The sequence below is a fragment of the Pseudonaja textilis genome, chromosome 2 (genome assembly GCF_049901715.1).
Source record: "Pseudonaja textilis isolate UNSWEBS1 chromosome 2, rPseTex1.2, whole genome shotgun sequence".
NCBI classification, from domain to species: Eukaryota; Metazoa; Chordata; class Lepidosauria; order Squamata; family Elapidae; genus Pseudonaja; species Pseudonaja textilis.
The window spans coordinates 6,795,917-6,819,239 of NC_141991.1; the positions used below are offsets into that span (position 1 = coordinate 6,795,917).

The 23,323-nt window shown below is 39.1% G+C and overlaps 2 protein-coding genes and 1 long non-coding RNA gene across 3 annotated transcripts in view; 2 read left to right on the top strand and 1 right to left on the bottom strand.

The window, feature by feature from the left end:
- LOC148126628 (vomeronasal type-2 receptor 26-like) overlaps window positions 1-23,323 on the bottom strand; it is a 67,091-nt gene that overhangs the window by 20,111 nt on the left and 23,657 nt on the right. The gene's annotated exons all lie outside the window — the stretch shown is intronic.
- LOC148126630 (uncharacterized) lies at window positions 13,179-23,038 on the top strand. The gene is made up of 2 exons (XR_015742496.1): window positions 13,179-13,241; window positions 20,102-23,038. It is a non-coding gene; the product is annotated as an uncharacterized LOC148126630 (long non-coding RNA).
- LOC113451937 (vomeronasal type-2 receptor 26-like) lies at window positions 13,286-16,487 on the top strand (the record flags this gene model as incomplete). Its single annotated transcript, XM_026723328.2, has 2 exons — window positions 13,286-13,412; window positions 14,277-16,487. Coding segments are annotated over 2 exons (1,098 nt in total), but the record flags the coding sequence as incomplete, so codon positions are not given.

The following is a 23,323-nucleotide window of genomic DNA, read 5'->3' on the forward strand; positions in this document are numbered from 1 at the left end:
TCAAAGTATTCTTTCCCTAATTTTATTGGAATCACTGAAATAAGTATACTATCCTTGGTAATATATTCATTTTAATTGTAGATATTCTCCCTGTTAAAGATAGTTGTAAATTTTTCCAAGTCTGTTGCAATCTGTTGTTTTAGTTTATAATAATTGTCTTCCTTAAATGTTCCACATCTTGCTGTCAATTATATTCCCAGGTATTTCACGTTTTTATGATCCGGATGTTTAGACTGTCCATTAATACTTTCCTTTGTTTCTCTGTTATGTTCTTCACTAAAATCTTAGTTTTTTCTTTATTTATTTTTAGTCCTGCAACTTCTCCATATTTTTCTATCTTCTCTATCAGTTTAGAAGCTGTCTCCAATGGTTTTTCTAATATAAAGACCAGATCATTGGCAAATCCCTGTAACTTATTCTCCTCCTTTTTTATTTTCATTCCATTTATTTCTTTATCTTTCCTAATATTTCTATTTAATACTTCCAAAGTCAATACAAATAACAATGGTGACAGAGGACATTCTTGCCTAGTTCCTTTTTTAATATTGATATTATCTGTCAAATCTCCATTTATCTTTACTTTTGCTGATTGTTTATAATATATTGCCATGATTGTTTTAATAAATCTTTCTCCAAAACCCATCTCTTCCATTTGCAGCAACATAAATTGCCATTTTACATTGTCAAAAGCTTTCTGTGCATCTAAAAACACCAAGACCATTTGCTTCTCTGGGTGTGCTTCATAGTATTCCAATCTATTCAATATTATTCTCATGTTGTCTTTTATTTGCCTCTTAGGCAAAAATCCATTTTGATCTGTATGTATAAAATAGTTCAAATATCTTTTAAGTCTTTCTGCCATTATTGAGACCAATATTTTGTAATCTGCATTCAGCGGGGATATGGGTCTATAGTTTTTTTATCTGTTGTAGATCAATATCTTCTTTTGGTATAAGAGTAATACATGCCTCTGTCCATGAGTTAGGTACTTTAGTTTTTGTCCAAACCTCATTCATTACTTCAACATTGTAGTGCTGAGAGATTCCTCCAATGTCTTGTAAAGTTCTGCTGGTAGCCCATCTGGCTCCGGTGCTTTTCCAATATTTTGTCTATTTATCACCTCTGTCAGTTTCATCATTGTTATTTTCCCTTCTAACATTATCTTGATTTCCTCAGGTATTTTGGGTAATTTTGTTTTTTGCAAATATTGTTTTACTTTTCCTTCTTCAATATTCTCTTGATCATATAATTTCTCATAATACTTTTGTACTATTTCTTTTTTCTTTATTCCCATAACAAACCATTCCATGGTCATCTATTAATTGTGTTATCCTTTTCAATTCTCTCTCCTTTTTCAATTTTTATGTTAACCATCTACCTGGTTTATTTGCATTTTTTAAAAAGTTCTGTTTAGTTCACCTGATTTTGTGTGTGCCAATTCTTCTTTTTTTCCATCAGCCCCATTTAATGCTTAATTATTTCCATTTGACTTTTAAGATTCTTTCTATGTGGATATTTTTGTAGTTCTTTCTCCAATTTTTAATAGTCCTCTTCTAAGATCTGTTGTGCTTGTCTTTTTTTTAATATTCCTTCTTCTTATATAAGTTATAATCAGACCTCTGATATAGGCCTTCATAGTGCCTCATACATTTTGTAATGAAGTTTCCTCCTTATTATTTTCTTTAAAGAAAAAAGCCAGTTCTTTTTCCATATTTTTAATAAATTCTTTTTCCTTCAAAATTTTAAAATATTAAAATAATATCCCACCACCCTTTCCACCTCAGTGGAAAGACTATCTCTTGCCAGTGACAACACACATTCATACCAGCGATTTAATAGACTCCACCCCACTCTGGGTTTCCCAGGCCTGCTGGCAGAACCATATCTTCAGGATCTTCCAAAACAGTGTCAAATTGGAGACCAGTCTAATTCCAGAGGGTTGATGTTCCAGAGAATAGAATAGAATAGAATAGAATAGAATAGAATACAATACAATACAATACAATACAATACAATACAATACAATACAATACAATACAATACAATATAATTCTTTATTGGCCAAATGTGATGTTTCAAAAATTATGCTTAGAGGTTCTGCTATAGCAGTGGAAAGCTTATTTAAGAAGTAGGCACATAGTCTATCAGGTCCAATGGATACAGATGGTTTTAGATTGTGTAGTGCCTTTTCAACATCTTCTGTGAAATCAATGTTCATTAGATCGTTGTAATTATTTGTGGTACAAGTAGGAAATATTGGGCATTAGCCATTGCTATTTACAAAGACTGTTACATTTACATTTGGAGATCTAATAGATATGAAAATCACAAACAGGTTCAACACTTCAGATTAGGAGGATTTAAGGTTACTGATTGCTTTCTTGTCATTAAAAGACAGGAAGCACTAGAGTTAACAAATCATCAACCCAGAGTGACACCAAACTCCATAGCTCTTGAGTGACTTTCCACTGCGGTCTCTGGAGAAAAGATATCACATCGAGAGTCAATGAACTGGGTGTTGAACTATCTAATTCTCACATCACTTTCTGGACATGTCTGGATAGGACGAATCACAACCACTACAGAATAGCACGCCCAGGGGTATTTCTGTGATTTTTCACTAACATGCTTTCCTCCAATTACCCTTCTTGATACTCAAAGATTGTTTGTGATAGAGAGAGAACATACTCATAAATTGTAATTATGACCATCCAGGTCTTTGAGACTATCTCTTGCTATTTCTCCAATGACTGCCTTTGGTGTTAAAACCAACATGGAAGAGATGATGCATCAGAAAAGGATAAAAGCCTCTGCTCATGCTCCCTGTGCCATGTTTTGGGACAGACAGGGTCTGTGCTCTTGAATATGCCTGTCTCTCCTTTCCATGGGAAGCTCTGTTTATCTCTCTCTGAATCAGAAGGATCACTGACATGTCCATCTTGTGAGAATTCTTTCGATTCTTTTTAGTCTACTTGTTAAACTTGTTTAGAAATAGGAAGAAGATTAGTTTAGCCCTATGAATTATGAGCTTCCTACTTCTCCTTCTCGTGCTGATGCTGTGCCAGCCAGTCTCTGGGAAGCTTGGTATGAAGTGCCCACTGAGTTTGGAACACCAGGATGGAAAACGACCATGGAGCTATTACAAGCCAGGAGACCATTTCATCAGTATAGTTGTCACTGCAACAACAATATCACATGCCACATTGCCTTTCAACATGGCTCCTTCTAGTCAGTTTCACTTGTAAGTCATGAAGTGTGATTGAGTTGCATTCCTTCCATTTGCAGTTCTAACGCTCTCCTTTTTTTCCTTCTTATTTCACTCATTCCTACATTTCAGGGCATATCTAGTTTCTTGAATTGTGAGGACATCCTTGCTTTCTCTCTTTTGATTTATTTTGTACGAGACTGAAATACAAAGATGAGAGGAAAAATACTTGAAAGAAATGCAGAATACATACTCTCCCAATTCAATCCTGAGTTATCACTTGAATAGACAGACAGACAGACAGATAGAATTATATATTGGCCAAATGTGATTGGACACACAAGGAATTTGTCTTGGAGCAAGTGCTCTCAGTGTACGTAAAAGAAAAGATACATTCATTAAGAATCAAGGTAGAATAGAATAGAATTCTTTATTGGCCAAGTGTGATTGGACATACAAGGAATTTGTCTTGGTGCAAATACTCTCAGTGTACATAAAAGAAAAGATACATTCATCAAGAGTCAAGAATCATAAGGTACAACACCTAATGATAGTCAAAGAGTACAATAAGCAATCAAATCATGCTAGGAAACAGTCAATAAAAATCATTAGGATAAAAGCAACAAGATTACAGCCATACAGTCAGAAGTGGGAGGAGATGGGTGAAAGGAAGGATGAGAGGATTAAAGTCAGAATACTGACTTTAGTTTAAAGTAGCAATTGAAAGGATCATAAATTGCTATTAGAAATGCTTTTCTGGGTGAAACAGTGTCTTCCTATTAAGATGGCTCTACTTTAACGATTGAATGATTTTGAGTCCTAGTTAGTATTGTTCACAAACCTGGGATGTTGAATGTGTCAAGGGTTCCTGGCTTTATCGAACTATCCAAATATCCTGCTCTTGTGTATGTTGAATTGAGATATTTGTAATGTTTTTACTGGTTTTACTGTTTTTATTATTTTAACATGTTTTCCTTAATTTAAAGTTGTAATATATTTCCTGAGTTGTAAGCTTCCCAGAGTCATTGACTGAGATGGGTCCTTGAATGAAATTCAGTGAAAGAATAGATGGATGGATGGATGATGGTATATTTCTGATTATTATCCATGAAGGAGGTTTTTACCCCCATCTCATTTTCCCAACATTCATAAAAATGAAATGGTGATGAGTGGACTATCATTTACCTTTAGCTACAGATCAGTATTGGCGTAAGAAACAGAAGACTTATGGATACAAAGCAATAGCACTTAGACATATACAGCTTCACCATGCTTTACAGTTCTCTCTAAGCAGTTTATAGATTCAGAATATTGCCCCCAACAATCTGAGTCCTCATTTTACCAATCTCAGAAGGATGGAAAGCTGGGTCAACCTTGAGCCTGGTTTGATTTGAATTGCAGGCAGCCAGCAGTCAGCAGAAGTAGCCTGCAGTACTGTATTCTAACCACTGCACCACCACGGCTCTTAGGGGGATTAAATTGAAAAATTATTTTACTATTACTATTGATTATGACAATGATAACATGAACATTTTTTACATTAGTATACCTTATGATACACTAAGAATACCACGCTACATTTTTAATATTCAAGTGGTCAACAAGGATGCCTGGATCTTGAGAAATCTCACTCTTGGCTACAATATCCATGACAACTATGTGAGCACACTTGGGACATCAGATGCCTTGCTGGATATGCTTTCTACTGGAGAAGCCAATGTTCCTAACTACAGCTGTGGAAGGAAAGACAACATTTTAGTTCTTCTTGATGGATCTAAAAAGGACATCTCCATCCAAATGTCAACATTAGGAAGCATCTACAAAATCCCACAGGTGTGTATCTGTGTTTTTCTATAGGTAAAGTGCGTGGAGGCATGGTGGCAAGTGATAGATCCAAATTTATCTTCTTTTTGGGAATGGAAGAGCTGCTTTTCACCATGGCCATTATAAGTCTCATGGCTGGGGATTGATCCAAATTGTGGATTAAACAATTATCAAAGTAGTTATAGCAGGAGCCTCAGTGGCACAGTGGTTAGAGTGCTGTCACCCCAGACACTTCTGCTGCCTGCAATTTGGCAGTTCAAATCCCACCAAAGTCAAGGTTGATTCAGCCTTCCATCCTTTCCAAGGTGGGTAAAATGAGGACCCAGATTGTTGGGGGCGATAGGCTGACTCTGTAAAACCACTTAAAAAAACCAGTCTAAATGTTATTGCTATTGCTATATAATCTCAAGACACCATCCCCATTGCTTTGGAGGTTCCTGCTGCACAGAACTGAAGATTAGGAGAGGCTCTGTGTCAAATAAAGAATCTTCTGTACAAAAGGAAGATGCAGCAGTGATGGGAAACTCATGTTTTGTACTAATATTCATCAAAATAATGATTATTTCTATGGTAAACAAATCCCAAATTCATGACAAGAAGCTATCTTACCATATGTATTATGAACTTGTAGAAACCACTTGCATTAAGTAACATTTTTTAAAAAAAAAAAGAAGCTCATGAGCCCATATGTCAATTATTTTTACCCTACAATTTTCATGATGAAATCCATAATAATAAAAAACACAGCTTCTACTTGTGCTTGTTTTAGAGGGAGTTTTGGTTCAAGGATCCTTACATACAAATGCAAAAGGAGATAAATATATAATAGGACAAGGGTCTTCAAACTTGGCAAGTTTAAGACTTTTGGACTTCAACTCCCTGAATTCCTGAGCTAACATGACTAGAATTCTGGGAGATGAAGTCCACAAGTCTTAAACCTGTCAAGTTTGAAGACCCCTATAATAGGGGGTGCAGTCGTTAGAATGCAGTACTAAAGCAATCGAATTTGGAGTGGTTTATCTTGAGTTTGTATATATTGTGTGCTTCTGTATTGTTATGGTTGAAGCTGAAGGAGTCATTATGGGTAGGACATTGCAATAGATAATTTTATGTACTACGCTTAGGTCAGACCGAAGGTGGCATAGTTCTAGGTTGTCTAATCCCAAAATTTCAAGTCTGATTGGTATAAGGTATTCTGTTGTGAGCAGAAGAGTGGAGGACTCTTGTGAAATATCTCTGGACTCTCTCAATTGTATTCATGTCCAATATAAAGACAGAAACCTTAAAGCTATAGAAACAGATAGACATCCAAATTTCTGATTTTTGAACAGAAAAACAAATCAGGTGAAGACTCTTGGATTCTACAACTGACAAATCATATTAGGAGCTGTGGTTTCTGGTACAACTGGGGAAAAAACTAAAAAGATTGTTGCACAAAGAATCCAAGCAGAGAAAGATGTAGCCATCCTCAGTAATATTGGTTCATTGAAAGGTATTAGCCATTACAAACATACTTTCAAAATTTCAGATATACCAACAAAGAAATAAAAAAAACATCTGAGCACACTATTTACTCAAGCAAGATTTCAGCACTTGGACCCGATAATTAAATATGGAAGACCCTTATAATGAAAAGACTTGTACTAGCAGAGCTCCAGAGACAGAAGAGTTAACATATCTATTTTTTAATGTCAATTGTGTAAGACAAGGAGAGTTCAGTATCTTGAACTACATATTAGATGAATGAGCTTTTGGAATCCTTGTGTTAAAATGACATATTTCCTGTATGGTCAAATTAAAAAAAAAGAAATTGAATACAGCTCTTTGGTTGAACAAACATTTATTGAGATTTGCAAGTGTAGGTCTGATTGTGGTCAATAGTAGGTGTGATACAGAAATGTGATTTGCATTCTTTATTCTTTTTCTTTTCAAATTAATTTATTTTATACTATTGTTGTATAATGTTTTATAATGTTACATATTTTTATTCTGTATCTGGATTTACTTAATGACTAACAAACAGTAAACTATTTAAATATGTTTATGAGAACAAATTGGATCTCTTTAAAGCTAATATTTTTGAACTAATCTGAATCCAAATATAACACAGCATTCTTCATTGCTTTCTCAGATCAGTTTTCAATTATTTTCAGAGTCACTGAATGATAAAAGTCAATTGCCTTTTTACCATCGGCTTTTCCCCAAAAAAGAATTCCTCTATCCAGCCTTTGTCCAATTGCTTCTGCATTTCAGATGGACCTTGGTTGGTCTCTTTGCTTCAGACACTGAAAATGGAGATAATTTTATGAGGACTTTCACTCCTCTGCTTGTGAGGAATGGAATTTGTGTTGTTATATCACAACAATTCTCAACAACTGGACATATAGCTCCCCTCAGGGCTGCCCTCTCTAAGTGGAGGCAAGTTAATGTTTTTGTTCACTTCATAGAATATGTTCCCCTTACAGACAGAATCCTTCCTTTCCATTTAACACTTGAAGGCTTGTCAGGATCAATTGAAGGGAAAGTTTGGATCACGACCTATGTCCTAATAAGTCCAATTAAAAATTACAGGCTTCTCAAATATGTGCATAGTATCTGGACTTTTTATTTTAAGGGAAAAGAATGGCAAGTAAAGGATGCATTTGAACCCAGTTTCTTTGTGGAACCATCATTTGAAGATCAAACATTTCACTGTTCTTTTTCAAAGAATGTATTTTCTGCCAAGGGCAGAAGAAGATGTACTGAGAAAGCACCACTTGAGACCCAAGAAAAAAGAAGCAAGATCAAAGTCCAAAATATCCACTACTTTTACAGTGTCATTAAGACTCTGGCCCGTGCTCTGAATGCTACATATTCCTGCAGATCCAGGAGGAGAAGGACAGAGGGCAACAAGATACTTTGGGCTCCAAGGCTACAACCATGGCAGGTAGAGAGTCCTACAAAGATCCATCAATCTTACTTCAACAGAAAAGGAGGGGAACCATCTCAACCTACTTGCACTATGAGAGGGTAACATGTTTGGCAAATCTAAACCCTCAGGCTAGCAATCAGAATAGAGATGGAAGTGACATTGGAGGTCTTCTAATTCAACCCCCTGCAGGAGACCCTATACCAGGGGTCACCAGTCTTTTGAACCTCAGGGACCACCAAACTCATAATTTTAAATCTTGGGGACCACTTATATGAATTTTGAATTTTGATTGATGGTGCCTTGCTGATGTTGGTGGGAGAGGGACAGAGAGAGAGAGAGAGGGAGGGAGAGAGAGGGAGGGAGGGAGGGAGGGAGGGACATCTGATCTAACCTCTCTCTCTCCCCCCTCCCCCCCAACACACAGAGGCAGGGGTGAGATTCAAATTTCTTAACAACCTGTTCTGTGGGCATGGCCTAATTTGTGGGTGTGGCTTGGTGGTCATGTGACTGGCTGGGCATGGCTTGTATGCAAATATTATAAATATTTATGTAAATATTGATTTTTTTTAATAAAAAAAGAGCAACGTTTACCCAAAATCAGACAAAGCAGGCAGGCTTAAAAGCAGAGCCAAAGATCTAAAAACTAGTTAGAAAGCAACAAATCCAACAATATCCTGCTTTCTAGCTAATCTAAATTTCCTGGCACAGCAGAACAGCTGATGGTCAAAAAAAAAAGAAAGGAAAAATAGCAACTTGGCAAGTTTGCCAGGTAAGGAGCAAATGGGCAGGGAGGGTTCCCGAAGGCCATGTAGGCGGCGCAGCTTTGTGTTCCCGTGTAGCTTGGATTAATTGCTTTGAGGGGTGCTCTGAGGGTGACATTTCTCTGTGGACCACCAAATTTTTTCTCAGCCATGGCCCACTGGTTACAACCGCTGCTCTATACCATTTCATATAGGTGGTTGCCCAGTCTTTTCTGAAAAAGCTCCAGTGATGAAGCACCCACAATTTCTGATGGCAAGCTATTCCACTGGTTAATTATCCTCACTGTTAGGAAGTTTCTCCTTAATTCCAGGTTGCGTTTCTTCTTTATTCACATCTTTTGTTTCTTGTCTTGCCTTTTGGTGCTTTGGAAAATAAGTTGAACTCTTCTTTGTGGCAGCCCCTCAAATACTGAAATACTGCTAACATGTCACCCCTACTTCTTCTCTCTAGAGTGGTCATACTCAATTCTTGCAACCGTTATTCATGGTTTTTTTTTTGTCTCCAAGGCCTTAATCATCTTAATTGCTGCTCTTTGGACTTTTTCCAAAGTCTCAAGATCTTTTTTGTTTTTTCCTGCCTAAGGAAATAGGCCCCATTTTTTTTTTTGTTGGATAGGCCCCATTGTTCAAGCCTGTCAAGATCTTTTTGGATCCTATAATGTTAATGAGATAATGTTCACAAGTGTGAAAAATATCACAGGTTTAGTAAAAACACCTGTTTAAAAAAGTTATATGAACTTTTAAATAAATTCCTGTATATGAGTTTGTGATTAGCATTGCAGAATTTGCCTTCGTTTTGCTGCTCAAGGTTGACTAGACAAAATGGGATAAGAAACCAAGTTAATAAATTCCTCTATGTTCCATTCAAGTTCCATCCCTTTCTGGAGAAGAATGAATTTTGGAATATTTCCAGGATGAAACTGTACTTTGACGAAAATGGAGATTTAGAAGCTGATCTGGTCATCATTAGTTCAATGGTTTTCCCCAATAAGGAACTAATGCCAGAGCAACTGGGGAGTTATGAGAGAAAAAGAGTTATCATCAACCCTGATACTCTGTCTCGGCTAAAGTTCCTCAACAAGGTGGGAGAAATATTTTCTTTTCTCTATTTTCTATTCTCTTTTCTCTATTTGACAAAGACCTATGACTCATTTCAACTGTGATAAAACATTGCACCAGGGCTTAGGATTGGAATGTAAAAGCCACATGAAAAAAGTAAGTGATAGGGATTGTGGTGCTGATAGCCTCAGGTTCATTTGTTCCTTGTTCTCAAAGAGCAAAGAAAAAGGCAATTTTGTTGACCCATGTCAAAGCTCAGATTTGGACTGAAACCAATGAATAGAATAAAATTCTTTTATTGGACAAGTGTGATTGGACACACAAGGAATTTGTCTTGGTGCAAATACTCTCAGTATACATAAAAGAAAAGATACATTCATCAAGAATCAAGAATCATCAGGTACAACACTTAATATAGTCATAGGGTACAATAAGCAATCAAATCATACTAGGAAACAGTCAATATAAATCGTTAGGATACAAGCAACAAAGTTACAAACATTCAGTTACAAATGGGAGGGGGTGGGTGATAAGGTGTGATGAGAAGATTAATAGTGATAATAATGCAAACTTTGTACATAGTCTGACAGTGCTGAGGGAATTATTTGTTTAGCAGAGTGATGGTGTTCTGGTGTGCAGTGCTCTATAGCATCATTTTGAGGGTAGGAGTTAAAACAATGTCCAGGATGTGAAGGGTCTGTAAATACTTTCACAGCCCTCTTACTGAAGTCCTTTTGGTCACAGTGGGAAATAGGATTTAAAATCAGGATTTAACTTGTCCCAGTTTATTTTATTTTTTTATTTTATTTGATTTGTCAATTGCTTACAAGATAATGGGTATAAGTAAAGACATAGTTATGAATACATGGATTCATATAAGAAAAATAAAAGAAACAATAGGACAAGGATTGTAGGCATGTTGGTGTGCTTATGCACGCCCCCTACAGACCTCTTAGGAAATGGGTGAGGTCAATAGTAGAAAGTCTAAGGTTAAAGTTTTTGGGGTTTGGGGAAGAACCCACAGAGTCAGGTAGAGTATTCCAGACATTGACCACTCTGTTGCTAAAGTCGTATTTCCTGTAATCAAGTTTGGTGCGATTAACCTTGAGTTTGTATCTATTGTTTGCTCTTGTACTGTTATGGTTGAAGCTGAAGTATTCATTGACAGGCAGGACATTGCAATATATGATTTTACACACTATACTAAGATTGGACCGAAGACGGCATAGTTCTAGCTTTTCTAGGTCTAGAATTTCAAGTCTGGTGGCATAAGGTATTCTGCAACAAGTACAGGAGTGTAGAACTCTTCTTGTGAAATATTTCTGGATTTTCTCAACTGTGTTAATATCAAATACATAATGTGGGTTCAGATACATAATGTGGGTTCCAGACTGATGAGCTGTATTCAACTATTGGTCTAGCAAATAGTTTGTATGCTCTAATTAGTAGTGTAATATTACCAGAGAAAAAGCTATGTAAGATTAGATTAACAACTCTTAATGCCTTTTTGGCTATGTAGTTACAATGGGCTCTAACACTTAGATCATTAGAGATAAGTAGTCCAAAATCCTTGACAGAGTTTGGATCATCAACAAGGTCTTGACCATTCAGCCTGTATTTTATTTTCTGATTTTTTTTTTTGCCAATTTGTAAGACAGAACATTTATTTGTTGAGATTTGAAGTTGCCATTTGTTTGGCCATTTTGATACATAGTTGAGGTCTTTTTGAAGGGTAGCAGTATTGTCTGTGGTGTTGAATAGCTTTACATCATCAGTGAAGAGAACACAGTTGCTCTTAATATGATCACAGAGGTCATTTATGTAGAGTATGAAGAGAGTTAGTCCTAGAACACTGCCTTGGGGGACACCACTGTTGACAGGTACAAAATTTGATAGGACACTCCCAATTTTGATCATTTGTTGTCTGTTTGACAGGAATGCTTCTATCCAGTTATTCAGGTGTCCAGAGATACCGTAAGATTTTAGTTTTAGGAGTAGTTTGTCATGTACCCCTGAATCAAAGCCTTTACAGAAGTCTATGTAGATTGTGTCTATTGCTTTGCCCTGATCGAGTTATGTAGTCTATATGTTTTTGCAGTATAAGTGTTGCAGATTGCAGGATAGTTTTTTTTTCCTATCAGGTCAGTGTTATATGAAAGGGCACATTAAGATGTTTTTAAGCAACCCAGAATTGGCTAGAGTTATTCATTCCAATCTTTCAGCCCACTGGGATAGTACAATAGGTCTTGTGCTTCTAAGAAGGAGATCCAGGCAGGGGTGGGATTTTCCCAATTGGTACCAATTCGGGTGACCCCTTAGCTGCAATGATCAGCTGGCTCCAAACTGGTTCGATCCGATGATCATGTAGGCCTGCCTGCTCACCCCTGCAATGTACTCACCTATATCTGCTCAGGTGATTAACACAGCAGAGCAGATTATCGCACCTCAGCTGTGTTATTTCCCTGAAGGAACACTGAAGGTAAGTAATTGTGATAGCATGTAATTAGCGAACTGGATGTTAGACCAGGAGAATCTCAGTCCTGGGTCCAGGTTTTCAGTTTATGAGGAATCGTAATGATTGGTCTCACCAGAGGTGGTATTCAGCAGGTTCCGACCAGTTCTGGAGAATCAGTAGTGGAAATTCTGAGTAGTTTGGAGAACCACCTCTGGCTGGAGATTTTACAGTATCCTTCCCCTACCACGCCCACCAAGCCATGACCACAGAACCAGTAGTAAAAACTTTTGAATCCCATCACTGGGTCTCACGTGAAATAACTGAAGAACTGAAGCATGACATTGGTTCAAAGAAAAGCCCTTCCTAATACCTGAAGTAATGAGATACAGTTTGAAAGGAAATGCCATTTAGGTTTGACCTTTGGCTTGTAACAGGATATTTCATAAGAAAACCCCTAGAATGCAATTGGTTATCTTGATTGTTAGCTGTCTCAAGTCCCTGGAAAAAAAGGAGGATCCAAATTTACCTATGAATAACCGTAGGTCTTTCTTTCCACACCAGTTGGTGACAGTTGATTGTAGTTCTTCAACAGAAAAGACCTTTTCTTGGACAATTGGCTGGGCCTTAGAAATATCTTTTTCTGAATCAGTGCTCATATTCATTTTCCCATGTGCTACAGAAAAAGATGCCTGACTTTTGGAGGGACAGGCTCTCATGATCTCACTTCCATCTCATCTAACGTAATTCTAAAACCGAGTAGAAATTTTTAAATCAAGTGCATGACAAATGTTTAAAATTTAACCAATAAATTATACAAAAAACAAAGAGCTCCTTTAAAATGGACAGTCCTAATTTGTAAGTAATGTTTTGTTTGTGTCTTAACTGGGAGTTGGTTTTGGATTACTTTCAAAGGGGAGTGGGATTTGTCAATATTTGTATTTCAACAGTTTAGAAATAGTTTTCCTATTTACCTAAGTGGAGCCCAGAGACTACTTGGCTAATGTTTATATCCATTTTCCATGCATGGTGAGTCCTAATATATTTTTGGCACTTTTTAATTTTCTGCTTAGTCTCTGCCTCAATCCAAATGTGTAGAAAATTGTCGTCCTGGTTTTGCCAAGAGAGCTCGGGAAGGGGAGCCAGTTTGCTGCTACAACTGCATTCCTTGTCCAAAAGGGACCATCTCTACTCAGGAAGGTGAGTGCCACCAAAAGAAAAAGAGACAGGCCCTGTGGAAGTGGTTTCATGTACAGCATTTTCATGAAAGTGCAGGTTAAAAGACAGACTGAACGTCATCTGTTTTCTTACTTATTTTCAAAATTCACAATTTCTTATTTAAAAGAATGAATAGCTTAAAGACCTTGAAGGAGGGGCTGGGGAAGTGTTGTGAACAATTGTGCAAACTTTACCACTGCCAGAGAAAATATCTCTTCTGCTTTTTATTTTGGCTCTATCCTTCCATATTTATTTTTCTAGCAATATCTGAGTTATCTGAAACTTAAGGAATTGTCTTAGGTCCACTTCCTGGAAGGATTATTGCAACATACTCTATATGGATCTTCCCTTGAGGATCACTGAGAAGGTACCACTGATCCACAATGAGGTCGTGTGGACACTTATGGGTGGACCTCAATATAACTGTATTAGCTCTTCTCCCAATTGCCATTCCAGATTATTTGCAGGTCTCGTTTCCTCTGTCAGCTAATTAGATTTCACAAGATAGGCATACTATGAATCCATTATATTAAGAAATGTCATCTTGCGGAAACTACAAGATTTGCATAGGAAGATTAACTGATTCATTATTTGCCTATAATAACATAGGCTTCTATGTAGTTTCTGCACATTTCACAGGAAATCATTCAAATCCTAGAACTTTCCCTTATTTCATAGATGTTTGCCATATATTTTTTATAGAAATGTTATAATTCTTACTTTTCTTTTGTGGAGATGTAAAGAAATGCACCTTGGAAAATGCTCCTGGTATGAATTCTTGTCCTGTAAAACTTAAAATGTAAAAGGATAGAACCTACAAGAAATATTGCTTTTTGACTTTCTCAGATACAGAAAAATGCACCAAATGTCCAGATGATAAATACCCAAATGAAGACCAAGTTCATTGTATTCCCAAAATCATAACGTTCCTGTCTTATGAAGACCATCTGGGCATCATCCTGGTTTCTTTTATCCTACTCTTCTTCCTAATTACAGTCTTTGTGTTGACCATATTCATTAAATACCTACAAACTCCCATTGTCAAAGCCAACAACCGGGACCTCTCTTACATCCTCCTTGTCTCCCTCCTGCTCTGCTTCTTGTCTCCTCTTCTCTTCATTGGTCAACCAAGAAATGCCACCTGTCTTCTCCAACAAATGGTGTTTGGCATCATCTTCTCAGTTGCCATTTCTTCTCTCTTGGCTAAGACAATCACGGTGGTGCTGGCTTTCCTGGCCACAAAACCAGGAAACCGAATGAAGAGATGGTTGGGGAAGAGCTTGGCCAACTCCATCATCCTTTCTTGTTCTGCTGTCCAAGTTATCATTTGCTCCATCTGGATGGGAGTTTCTCCCCCATTCCCTGACTCTGACCTCCACTCCCAGCCTGGAGAGATCATCCTGCAATGCAATGAAGGCTCTGTTGTCATGTTCTACATCACCCTCAGCTACCTGGGCATCTTGGCTGCTATCTGCTTCACATTAGCTTTCCTAGCCAGGAATCTCCCTGGGGCCTTCAATGAAGCCAAGTTGATCACCTTCAGCATGCTTGTCTTCTGTAGTGTCTGGGCAAGTTTTGTGCCTGCCTACTTGAGCATCAAAGGAAAATACATGGTGGCTGTTCAGGTCTTCTCTATATTGTCATCAAATGCTGGTCTGCTGTTCTGCATCTTCATCCCCAAGTGCTACATTATCATCCTGAGGCCAGACCTCAATATAAAGGAGCATTTTACATCTAGAAGAAATGCAGAAGTGCACATTTTGACTGAGGTAGAGACTAAGCAGAAAAAGAAAGAATTTTCCCCAAAAGTATGTTAATGGCTGGAATTTGACATGAACATTTGCCAGCTAATCTTTGATAAAGTTACTTGTTCCAGCTTCTGCCAACCTAGCAGTTTGAAAGCATGTAAAAATGCAAGTAGAAAAATAGGGACGATTTTGGTGGGAAGGTAACAGTGTTCTGTGCACCTTCGGCATTTACTCATGCAAGCCATATGACCATGAAGATGGCTTTGGACAGTGCTGGCTCTTCAGCTTTGAAACAGAGATGAGCACCTCGAGCAATAAATGACTAGCACATTACCTTTGAAAAATATGAAATCTTTAACTATTTGCAAATGATTGTAAGAGATACAACCACTGACACCTTTGTGACATAGTCATATTTGGGGGTGGGGATCAGGGTAGATTGCCTCAAGCAGTCTGGCCCCTCATTTTACTCCCTCAGAATGATGGGAAGCTGAGTCAATCTTGGGGCAGTCATGATCAAACTCCTTAGGAAGGAGGAAGGACTCCTTTTTCTCACTACAATAGATTAGATCAATTTCTGAAGTCCAGAGTTACCTGCATTCTAACCACTGTGCCACCAGGACTTCAGGAATTGTGTTGTGGTTCTCTGCCAGCAGGTGTGGATGGCTGAGGTCTTGGAGAGTGAGGACTCAGATGAAGGGTCTGTGTGTGACGCAGGGATGAGGCCAGGACCATCAGGGAGTGAAATGCTGCCTTCGGAGATTGTGGAGGCTGGCAGCAGTGAGGAAGAGGCCCTCGAGAAGCTTGTGCCCAACACACATGAACACAGGGCTGCTTGAAGGAAAGAGCAGCTGCAGCAGCATGGGCGACTCAGGAGTAAGGCTGGAAGGTAAGGGCCCTTCCCTGAGAAGATAAAAGCCAGCTGAGAAATTGCAGTTCTTTGCAGAAGGCAAAGAAGTTTGATACTTGAGCCTGGTGGACATTAGAATATCTGAGTTGGTGTTCAGGGACTCTTTGATTTATTGTTTAGGAACTTTATCTGTTGTTCTTGGCAGACTTGCAAAAACTTGGCAAGGCTCTTTCTTATCTGAACTAATTAGTTGGAAGCAGCTTTTTATCTGTGAAGAAACAGGATTCATGAACAAGTAAAAGGTTGTGCTGGTACCTTTGTTTTGTCTTTACTCTTATGGAACCAGGTTTGGGTCAGAACAAATTGGTCTAATATTTTCTAGTGAAAAGAAGGATTAAAGGTGACATGATAGCAGTATTCCAATATTTGAGGGGCTGCCACAAAGAAAAGGGGGTCAACTTATTTTCCCATGAAACAGAAGGCAAGACAAGAAGCAATGGGGATTGCCAGGGGGATCCGCCCTCTCAGTGCTGAATTGGGACCATTCAGGATAGCCCTTGGAATTAGGTGAGCCAAGCCGCAGCTCCTTGCCTTCTTAGCTCAGGGAACAACCATTTTCTGCAGGAGGAGCACTGTGGAGGGGGGAGAACTACCTGATCAACTGTTCTGGTGTCTTCTCCAGATTATTTGGACATTTACAAGTGAGCACAGCTAAAGGTGCTGCACATCAGCCCAGGCTTCATTCCATAGCTCTGTAAAGCCAACACCAAAGAAGTGGGTGTCCAGGAGAACCCGTGGGCGGATGCCATGGTGCCATGCTCACTCAGATCTTGGCTGCTGCAGGTCCTCCGACCTCAAAGCCTGTCAGGCTGGCTGAATTGGGAGCTGCCATCCCCAGGCTTCTACTAGCCCATGCTTGATCGCCACCTCTTCATCTTGCCTAAAGCAGCTGGCCTTGCCGCTCACCCTCCCTGCCCTCACCTAGCCTGAGAAGGTAAGGGCAACAGCAGGGAATAGCAAAGCAGCTGAGTCCCTATCTTCCCCCCTCTCTCCCCATCTCTGTTTCTGTCTCTCTGTCTCTCTGTGTCTCTTTCTCTCTGTCTTTCTCTCAAAGCCATGGCTGGGCCAAGCCAGCAAGCTCTCCTTGGCACTCTTCACTACTTCTTTCATTTCTTCTTTTTGGAATCCAGACTGGCTGAACAACGATTGCCAGCTGCAGTGGAAGCATCCCTTTGGGTGACCCTTTTCCTCCTCCTCCACCTCCTCCGCCGCCTCCTCTGCCTCCTCCGCCTCCTTCTCCTTTTTTGACCAGCAGCTGTAGTGGAGCTGGGAAGGTCACACCTGCAGGGAGATGCTCCTCAAGCAAGTGCCAAAGCACAGCAAAACCAGGCATGGGGCAGGTGGCTGATCACTTGAGGAGGGTCTCCCCGTGTGTGTGTATTCTCCTGGCCCCACCACAGCTGCCAGTTGCAAGAGGAGGAGGAGGAGAAGGGTCACCCAAAGGGAAACTTCCACCATGGTTGATGATTGTTGTTCAGCCAATCTGGATTCCAAAAAGAAGAAATGAAAGAAGTAGCAAAGAGTGCCAAGGAGAGTTTGCTGGCTTGGCTCAGCTGGCTTGAGAGAGAGAGAGACACACACAGAGACAGAGAGAGGGGGGGAGAGAGGGGAAAATATGGAGGGGCAGAGAGAGAGAGAGACACAGAAAGAGATACAGAGGGGAGAGCCATAGAGAGGCACAGAGAGAGAGGGGGAGAGGGAAAGAGAAAGAAAAAGAGAGGGAAAGTGAGAGAAGAGGGAATGAGAGAGGGAAAGAGAAAGAGAATGAGTCAAGAAAGGAAAGAAAGAGAATAGAGAAAGAAGAAAAAGAGAAAGGAAGTGAAAGGAAGAAAAGGGATAGATAAAGAAAGGGAGAGACGGAAGGGAGGGACAAAGAAAGAAAAAGAAAGAAAGAGAGGGATGGAGGGAGGAGATAGTGAATGAAATGTATGTATGTATGTATGGATAGATACATGGATGGAGGGAGGGAGGAAGAAAAAAAGGAGAGGAAGGAAGAACACAAACCCTGGCTTCAGAAGTCTCTGAAATAGCATGGCAATCTAGGGCTAGAAGGGATCTCGGAGGTCATCTTCTATCTAGTCCAACCCCCCCTCCAGCAGGAGATCATTACAGAATCATAGAATAGCAGGGTTAGAAGGGGTGTGTGTGTGTGTGTGTGTGTGTATGTGTGTGTGTGTGTGTGTGTGTGTGAATGGCTGTCAAAACTCTTAAAAACAGGTCAAGTAGCTCTCGGGAGGTCAGCAACCCTCTATTAAGTGGGGACCACTTGTATTTGATTTGCCAGTCACATGGCCACCTGGCCACGCCCAGCCAGTCATGTGACCACCAAACCATGCCCACCCAGTCACATGACCACCAAGCCACACCCATAAATTAGGCCATGCCCACAGAACTGGTTATTAAGAAATCTGGATCCCACCACTGGGTACATACATACATACATACATACATACATATTGTCGGGGGAATAATTGGATTATGAGTATAGCTGCACTTAACAACAATTGAAAAAACAGCACACCTAAAAAAGTCTCACTTTTAGGATTCAGAGGTTTATTAGAATTTAAAGCACAACAAACATAAATTCACTTACATTAATCACATTGCAATGAGGGCCAATCAGACAAGCAGTTAAATGGGACAGCTTGAGGCTGATTTGCAACTTCCTATTACTCACCTTTGTCCTTTTTTACCTTAAAACAACATCATGTGACTTTCCAGATCTGTCCACACTGTCCTAGCAACAGGGGCACTTTTCCATTCCTTTAACCTCAATGTTACAACATGATTATCTCTACATGTGCTTTAAGCATACACTTCCTCTTTTCCAACAGCCTCAGCCCCAATCATTTCAGCCTATAGGGAACAACAGTCTTCATGTTAGCTACTATTTCATCAGATGCACATGCGGATTACAAAATTTCCTTTAAACTTGCACCAGGCAATTAATATTAATATCAAACCCATCTCAGGCCCCCTGAACTTTACTGTGCTGGAAGGGGGTCCCCATTATTTTCCCCTTACAATATATGCATACATGCATACATACATAGACAGTCATTGTAAATGGGAATAATTGATGAAATTTGGAGCCCTTGCACTGCAGAAGGGATACACCCTAGCAGAATGTGCACAGCAGTCAGGCAGGCAAAATATGTGAGATAAACGTTGTTTGTAGCTTACACTCAGTAAGACAGATACACTGTGCTAGTTAAAATAGCTTATTCCAGTAAGAGTTTTAGCATAGTCAAAAACAGTCCATATATCATTCACTGATTCAGTCCATCCAGGGATTATTCCGTTGCAAAGTCCAGTGTTGAAAAAGAGGTCAGTAAACTTACAAATATCAGTCCAGTAATATATCTCCTCGCAGTAGAGATATGAAGAAGTCAAACCTCCTTTTTTCCTTCGACGTTCAGCAACTCAGCAGTAGGGAACACGCAGTTAGCAAACCATCAATCCATCAAACCATCAATCGTCAGCAATCCAGCAGGTTCTCTTGCTCCCTCTTATGGCAGTTTTACAACCGCACCCAAAATTACATGCTTTGCAGTTTAAAGTGACACACACTTAAACTTACTATCATAGTTTATATATATTATTTTACCCAAACTACGTTAGGTAACCTTGTTATTCCTAACACATACATACATAGACAGTAATTGTAAATGGGAATAATTGATGAAATTTGGAGCCCTTGCACTGCAGAAAATGGCACAGGACTGACCTCCCTCAGTGTCCTTGACCATTTATCCGATCATTCCTAAGGGAATACAGTAAGTCTGGAGAGATTCTTGTAACATGGGGAACTAACAATAGCACTTCTATTTGATCCTGTTCATGAGTGGTTCATGAATTGCTTGTGCCTAATGTATTATCTTTGATTCCTGTGTACATAATAGACATAATAAATATCTTCACCTAAATAACTTTCCAGTTCTTCCAATATTATAATGGTTTATGGTTCATATTTCTACATTTATTCTGCCAGTAAGTTGTTTCTTTGTGTTCAGGTCTGGCCTGAGAAGGATAATGTAGCACTTGGGGATAAAGATACAACCAAGAAGACTAGCACTGGAGGTCAAGATGGAGAAGACCTGAACAGCCACCATATATTTCCCCTTGGTGCTCAGATAGGTGGGGACAAAAGTCACCCAGACACTACAGAAGACCAGCATGCTGAAGTTGATCAGCTTGGCTTCATTGAAGGCCCCAGGCAGGTTCCTGGCCAGGAAAGCCACTGTGAAGCAGATGACAGCCAGGAAGCTCATGTAGCTGAGGGTGATGTAGAACATGGCAACAGACCCTTCATTGCATTGCAAGATGATCTCTCCAGGCTTGGAGTGGAAGTCGGAGTCAGGGAATGGGGGAGAAATTCCCAGCCAGATGGAGCAAATGATAACTTGGACAACAGAACAAGAAAAGATGATGGAATTGGCCAAACTTTTCCCTAACCACCTCTTCATTCGGTTTCCTGGTTTTGTGGCCAGGAAAGCCAGTACCACCATGATAGTTTTTGCCAACACAGAAGATACGGCTACTGAGAAGACAATGCTGAATACTGTTTGTCGGAGAAGGCAGGTGACTTTTCCTGGTTGACCAATGAAGAGGAAAGAAGACAAGAAGCAAAGCAGGAGGGAGACAAGCAGGATATAAGAGAGATCCCGGTTGTTGGCTTTGACAATGGGAGTTTCTCGGTATTTAATGAATATGATTGAAATAAATCCCGTGATTAGGAATAATAGTAGAGCAAAAGAAGCCAGAATGATGCCCAGATATTCTTCATAAGTCAGAAAGGTTATAACTTTTGGAATACATTGGACTCTCTTCTTATTTGAGTATTGATCATCTGGGCACTTGGTGCATTTTTCTGTATCTGAGAAAACAAAAAGGATTTTTTTTAAAAAAAAATAATTTCTTCTTTCAAAGTTCAAGAGTCACTGAATACTAGATGGGTGAGAAATAAATTTCTTAATCAATTAATCAATCAAATTGTAGCTCCTTGGGACAACAGCTGATACCTTGAACATTTCCCAAGATGTAAATCTTAGCATTTTGATATCAAAAAAAAGTTATATAACAATGAAACTATATTCAGACAACATTGGCTCCCTTGGCCAAGAAATTGAGATGAACAACATCCACTAGAGTTGGACATGACTGGACATGGGAAACCTTTACTTTTACCTATGTCTAGTTCAAGTGATGAAACACAATGAATCTAAGACAATTCCTCAAGTTTCAAAGAACCGAGAAGTTCCTAAAAGGTAAACATGGAAAGAAACAGCCAAACAAATTGGTGGAAGAGATATTTTTCTCAGGCAGTTGTAAAGCCGCCCAATCTGCCACATCTATTTCTTCCCAGATCTTTCTTCAAGTTTTGCATTCTTCCCTTTAGATAGGAAATTATGCAGTTTGAAAATAAACAAGAAAACAATTGAGCTTCAATGTGACTTTTAATCCAAATGCTCTGGATAAATCCATTTCAACAAGACCCACCTTTTCTCTGGTGTTACTCACCTTCCTGAGTGGAGATGGTATCTTCTGGACAACCATAGCAGCAAACTGGCTCTCCTTCTCGCTTCTGCTTGACAAATCCAGGACGGCAATTTTCCACACATTTGGACTGAGGCAGAGACTAAGCAGAAATAGAAAGAAGCCAAAGTTAATATCTTAGGACTCACTGAGGTGAATATTTCTAACCTCAGCTAAAAGTATCCAAGAGCTTCAAACAGTTATGTGTGTATCCTCTGCATATTTCTCATATTTCTCATGGCAATGACATATTGTTGTGCTTTGTAAAGTTTTCAGGGACAAAATGAAAAAGATTTAAGCATTTCTATTATTCTTTACTATTACCTATCTCTTCCTACTTATGACTGTAACTTTGCTTGTATCCTTATGATTTATGTTGACTGTTTCCTAGTATGATTTGATTGCTTATTGTACCCTATGACTATTATTAAGTGTTGTACCTTATGATTCTTGACTCTTGACGAATGTATCTTTTCTTTTATGTACATTGAGAGCCTATGCACCAAAGACAAATTCCTTGTGTGTCCAATCACACTTGGCCAATAAAGTATTCTATTCTATTCTGTTCTGTTCTGTTCTATTCTATTCTACCTTATGATTCTTGATGAATGTATCTTTTCTTTTTACGTACACTGAGAGCATTTGCATCAAGGACAAATTCCTTGTGGGTCCAATCACTCTTGGCCAATAAAGAATTCTATTCTATAAGGAGAGTATCTTCATATATACCTTGCAGATTACATAAAACATTGCAATGACTTCCTCTTTTGAAGTCATACAACACAATCCTTCTCCCATGAGGTACTCTAGTTAAGATGAAAAAGAAAAAGTCCTTATAAGTTAGCGTGATCAGTCTTAGATAAGATTTTATTCTATTCTATTCTTTCAATTTTTATGGCTGTTACCTTGGTAAAGTAATGAAGACTAAAGCTGACTGCATTCCTTTGTGCTGCAGGAATTGGGACACAAGAAGGAGCCTTGCTTTGGAAAGATCTATTTCAAAGGCACTGCTTGATAGCTCAAAGTCCTTTCAGATCAAGAACTAGTTAGGCGACACCAATCAGTATATATTTATACTGATTGTCCTATATTTATAGCTAGTTGAATTTAGAGCTTTCTTTTGCCTAGAAGTGACTTAAGGTAGATAATAGTATAGATAAAATCAATACAAATCTAATCAAAGGAGGCCAATGGAGTTCTTTAGAGCAGGGGTGGGATACAACAGGGTTAACTATTGGTTTGGGATTTACGAGCTTTCCTGCACACTGTGAACTGTGCGCCTGTAAATCATCATCAGCATGCTGCGTGCAGAGAAGCAGCTTTTCAAAAAGCCCTTTTTTCCTGCTTTTTAAACTGCAGCTGTGCCTCACACGGCAGCTGAAATGAACAAATCTGGAAATAATGGTCAGGTAAGAGCCCAGGTGGGAGGGTGGGCAAAAACATCAGCAGACATAGAACCGGTTCTATGTCTACTGCTCTTCAGAGCTATCAGTTTTTCAGAGGTGGACAGAACTGGTAGAAACCCACCCCTGCTTTAGAGGGACACTTTCATTCAAGGGGGCTTCAATTGTAATTCCTCTTACAAGCCAAAGGCCAAATCAAACTAGCATTTTCCTTCAAACTGTCTAACATTATTTCCTTTGGGTCAAAGTTATGTTTCAAGTCTTCAATTTTCTGAGTGAGGGTTCTTTTTCAAGTCA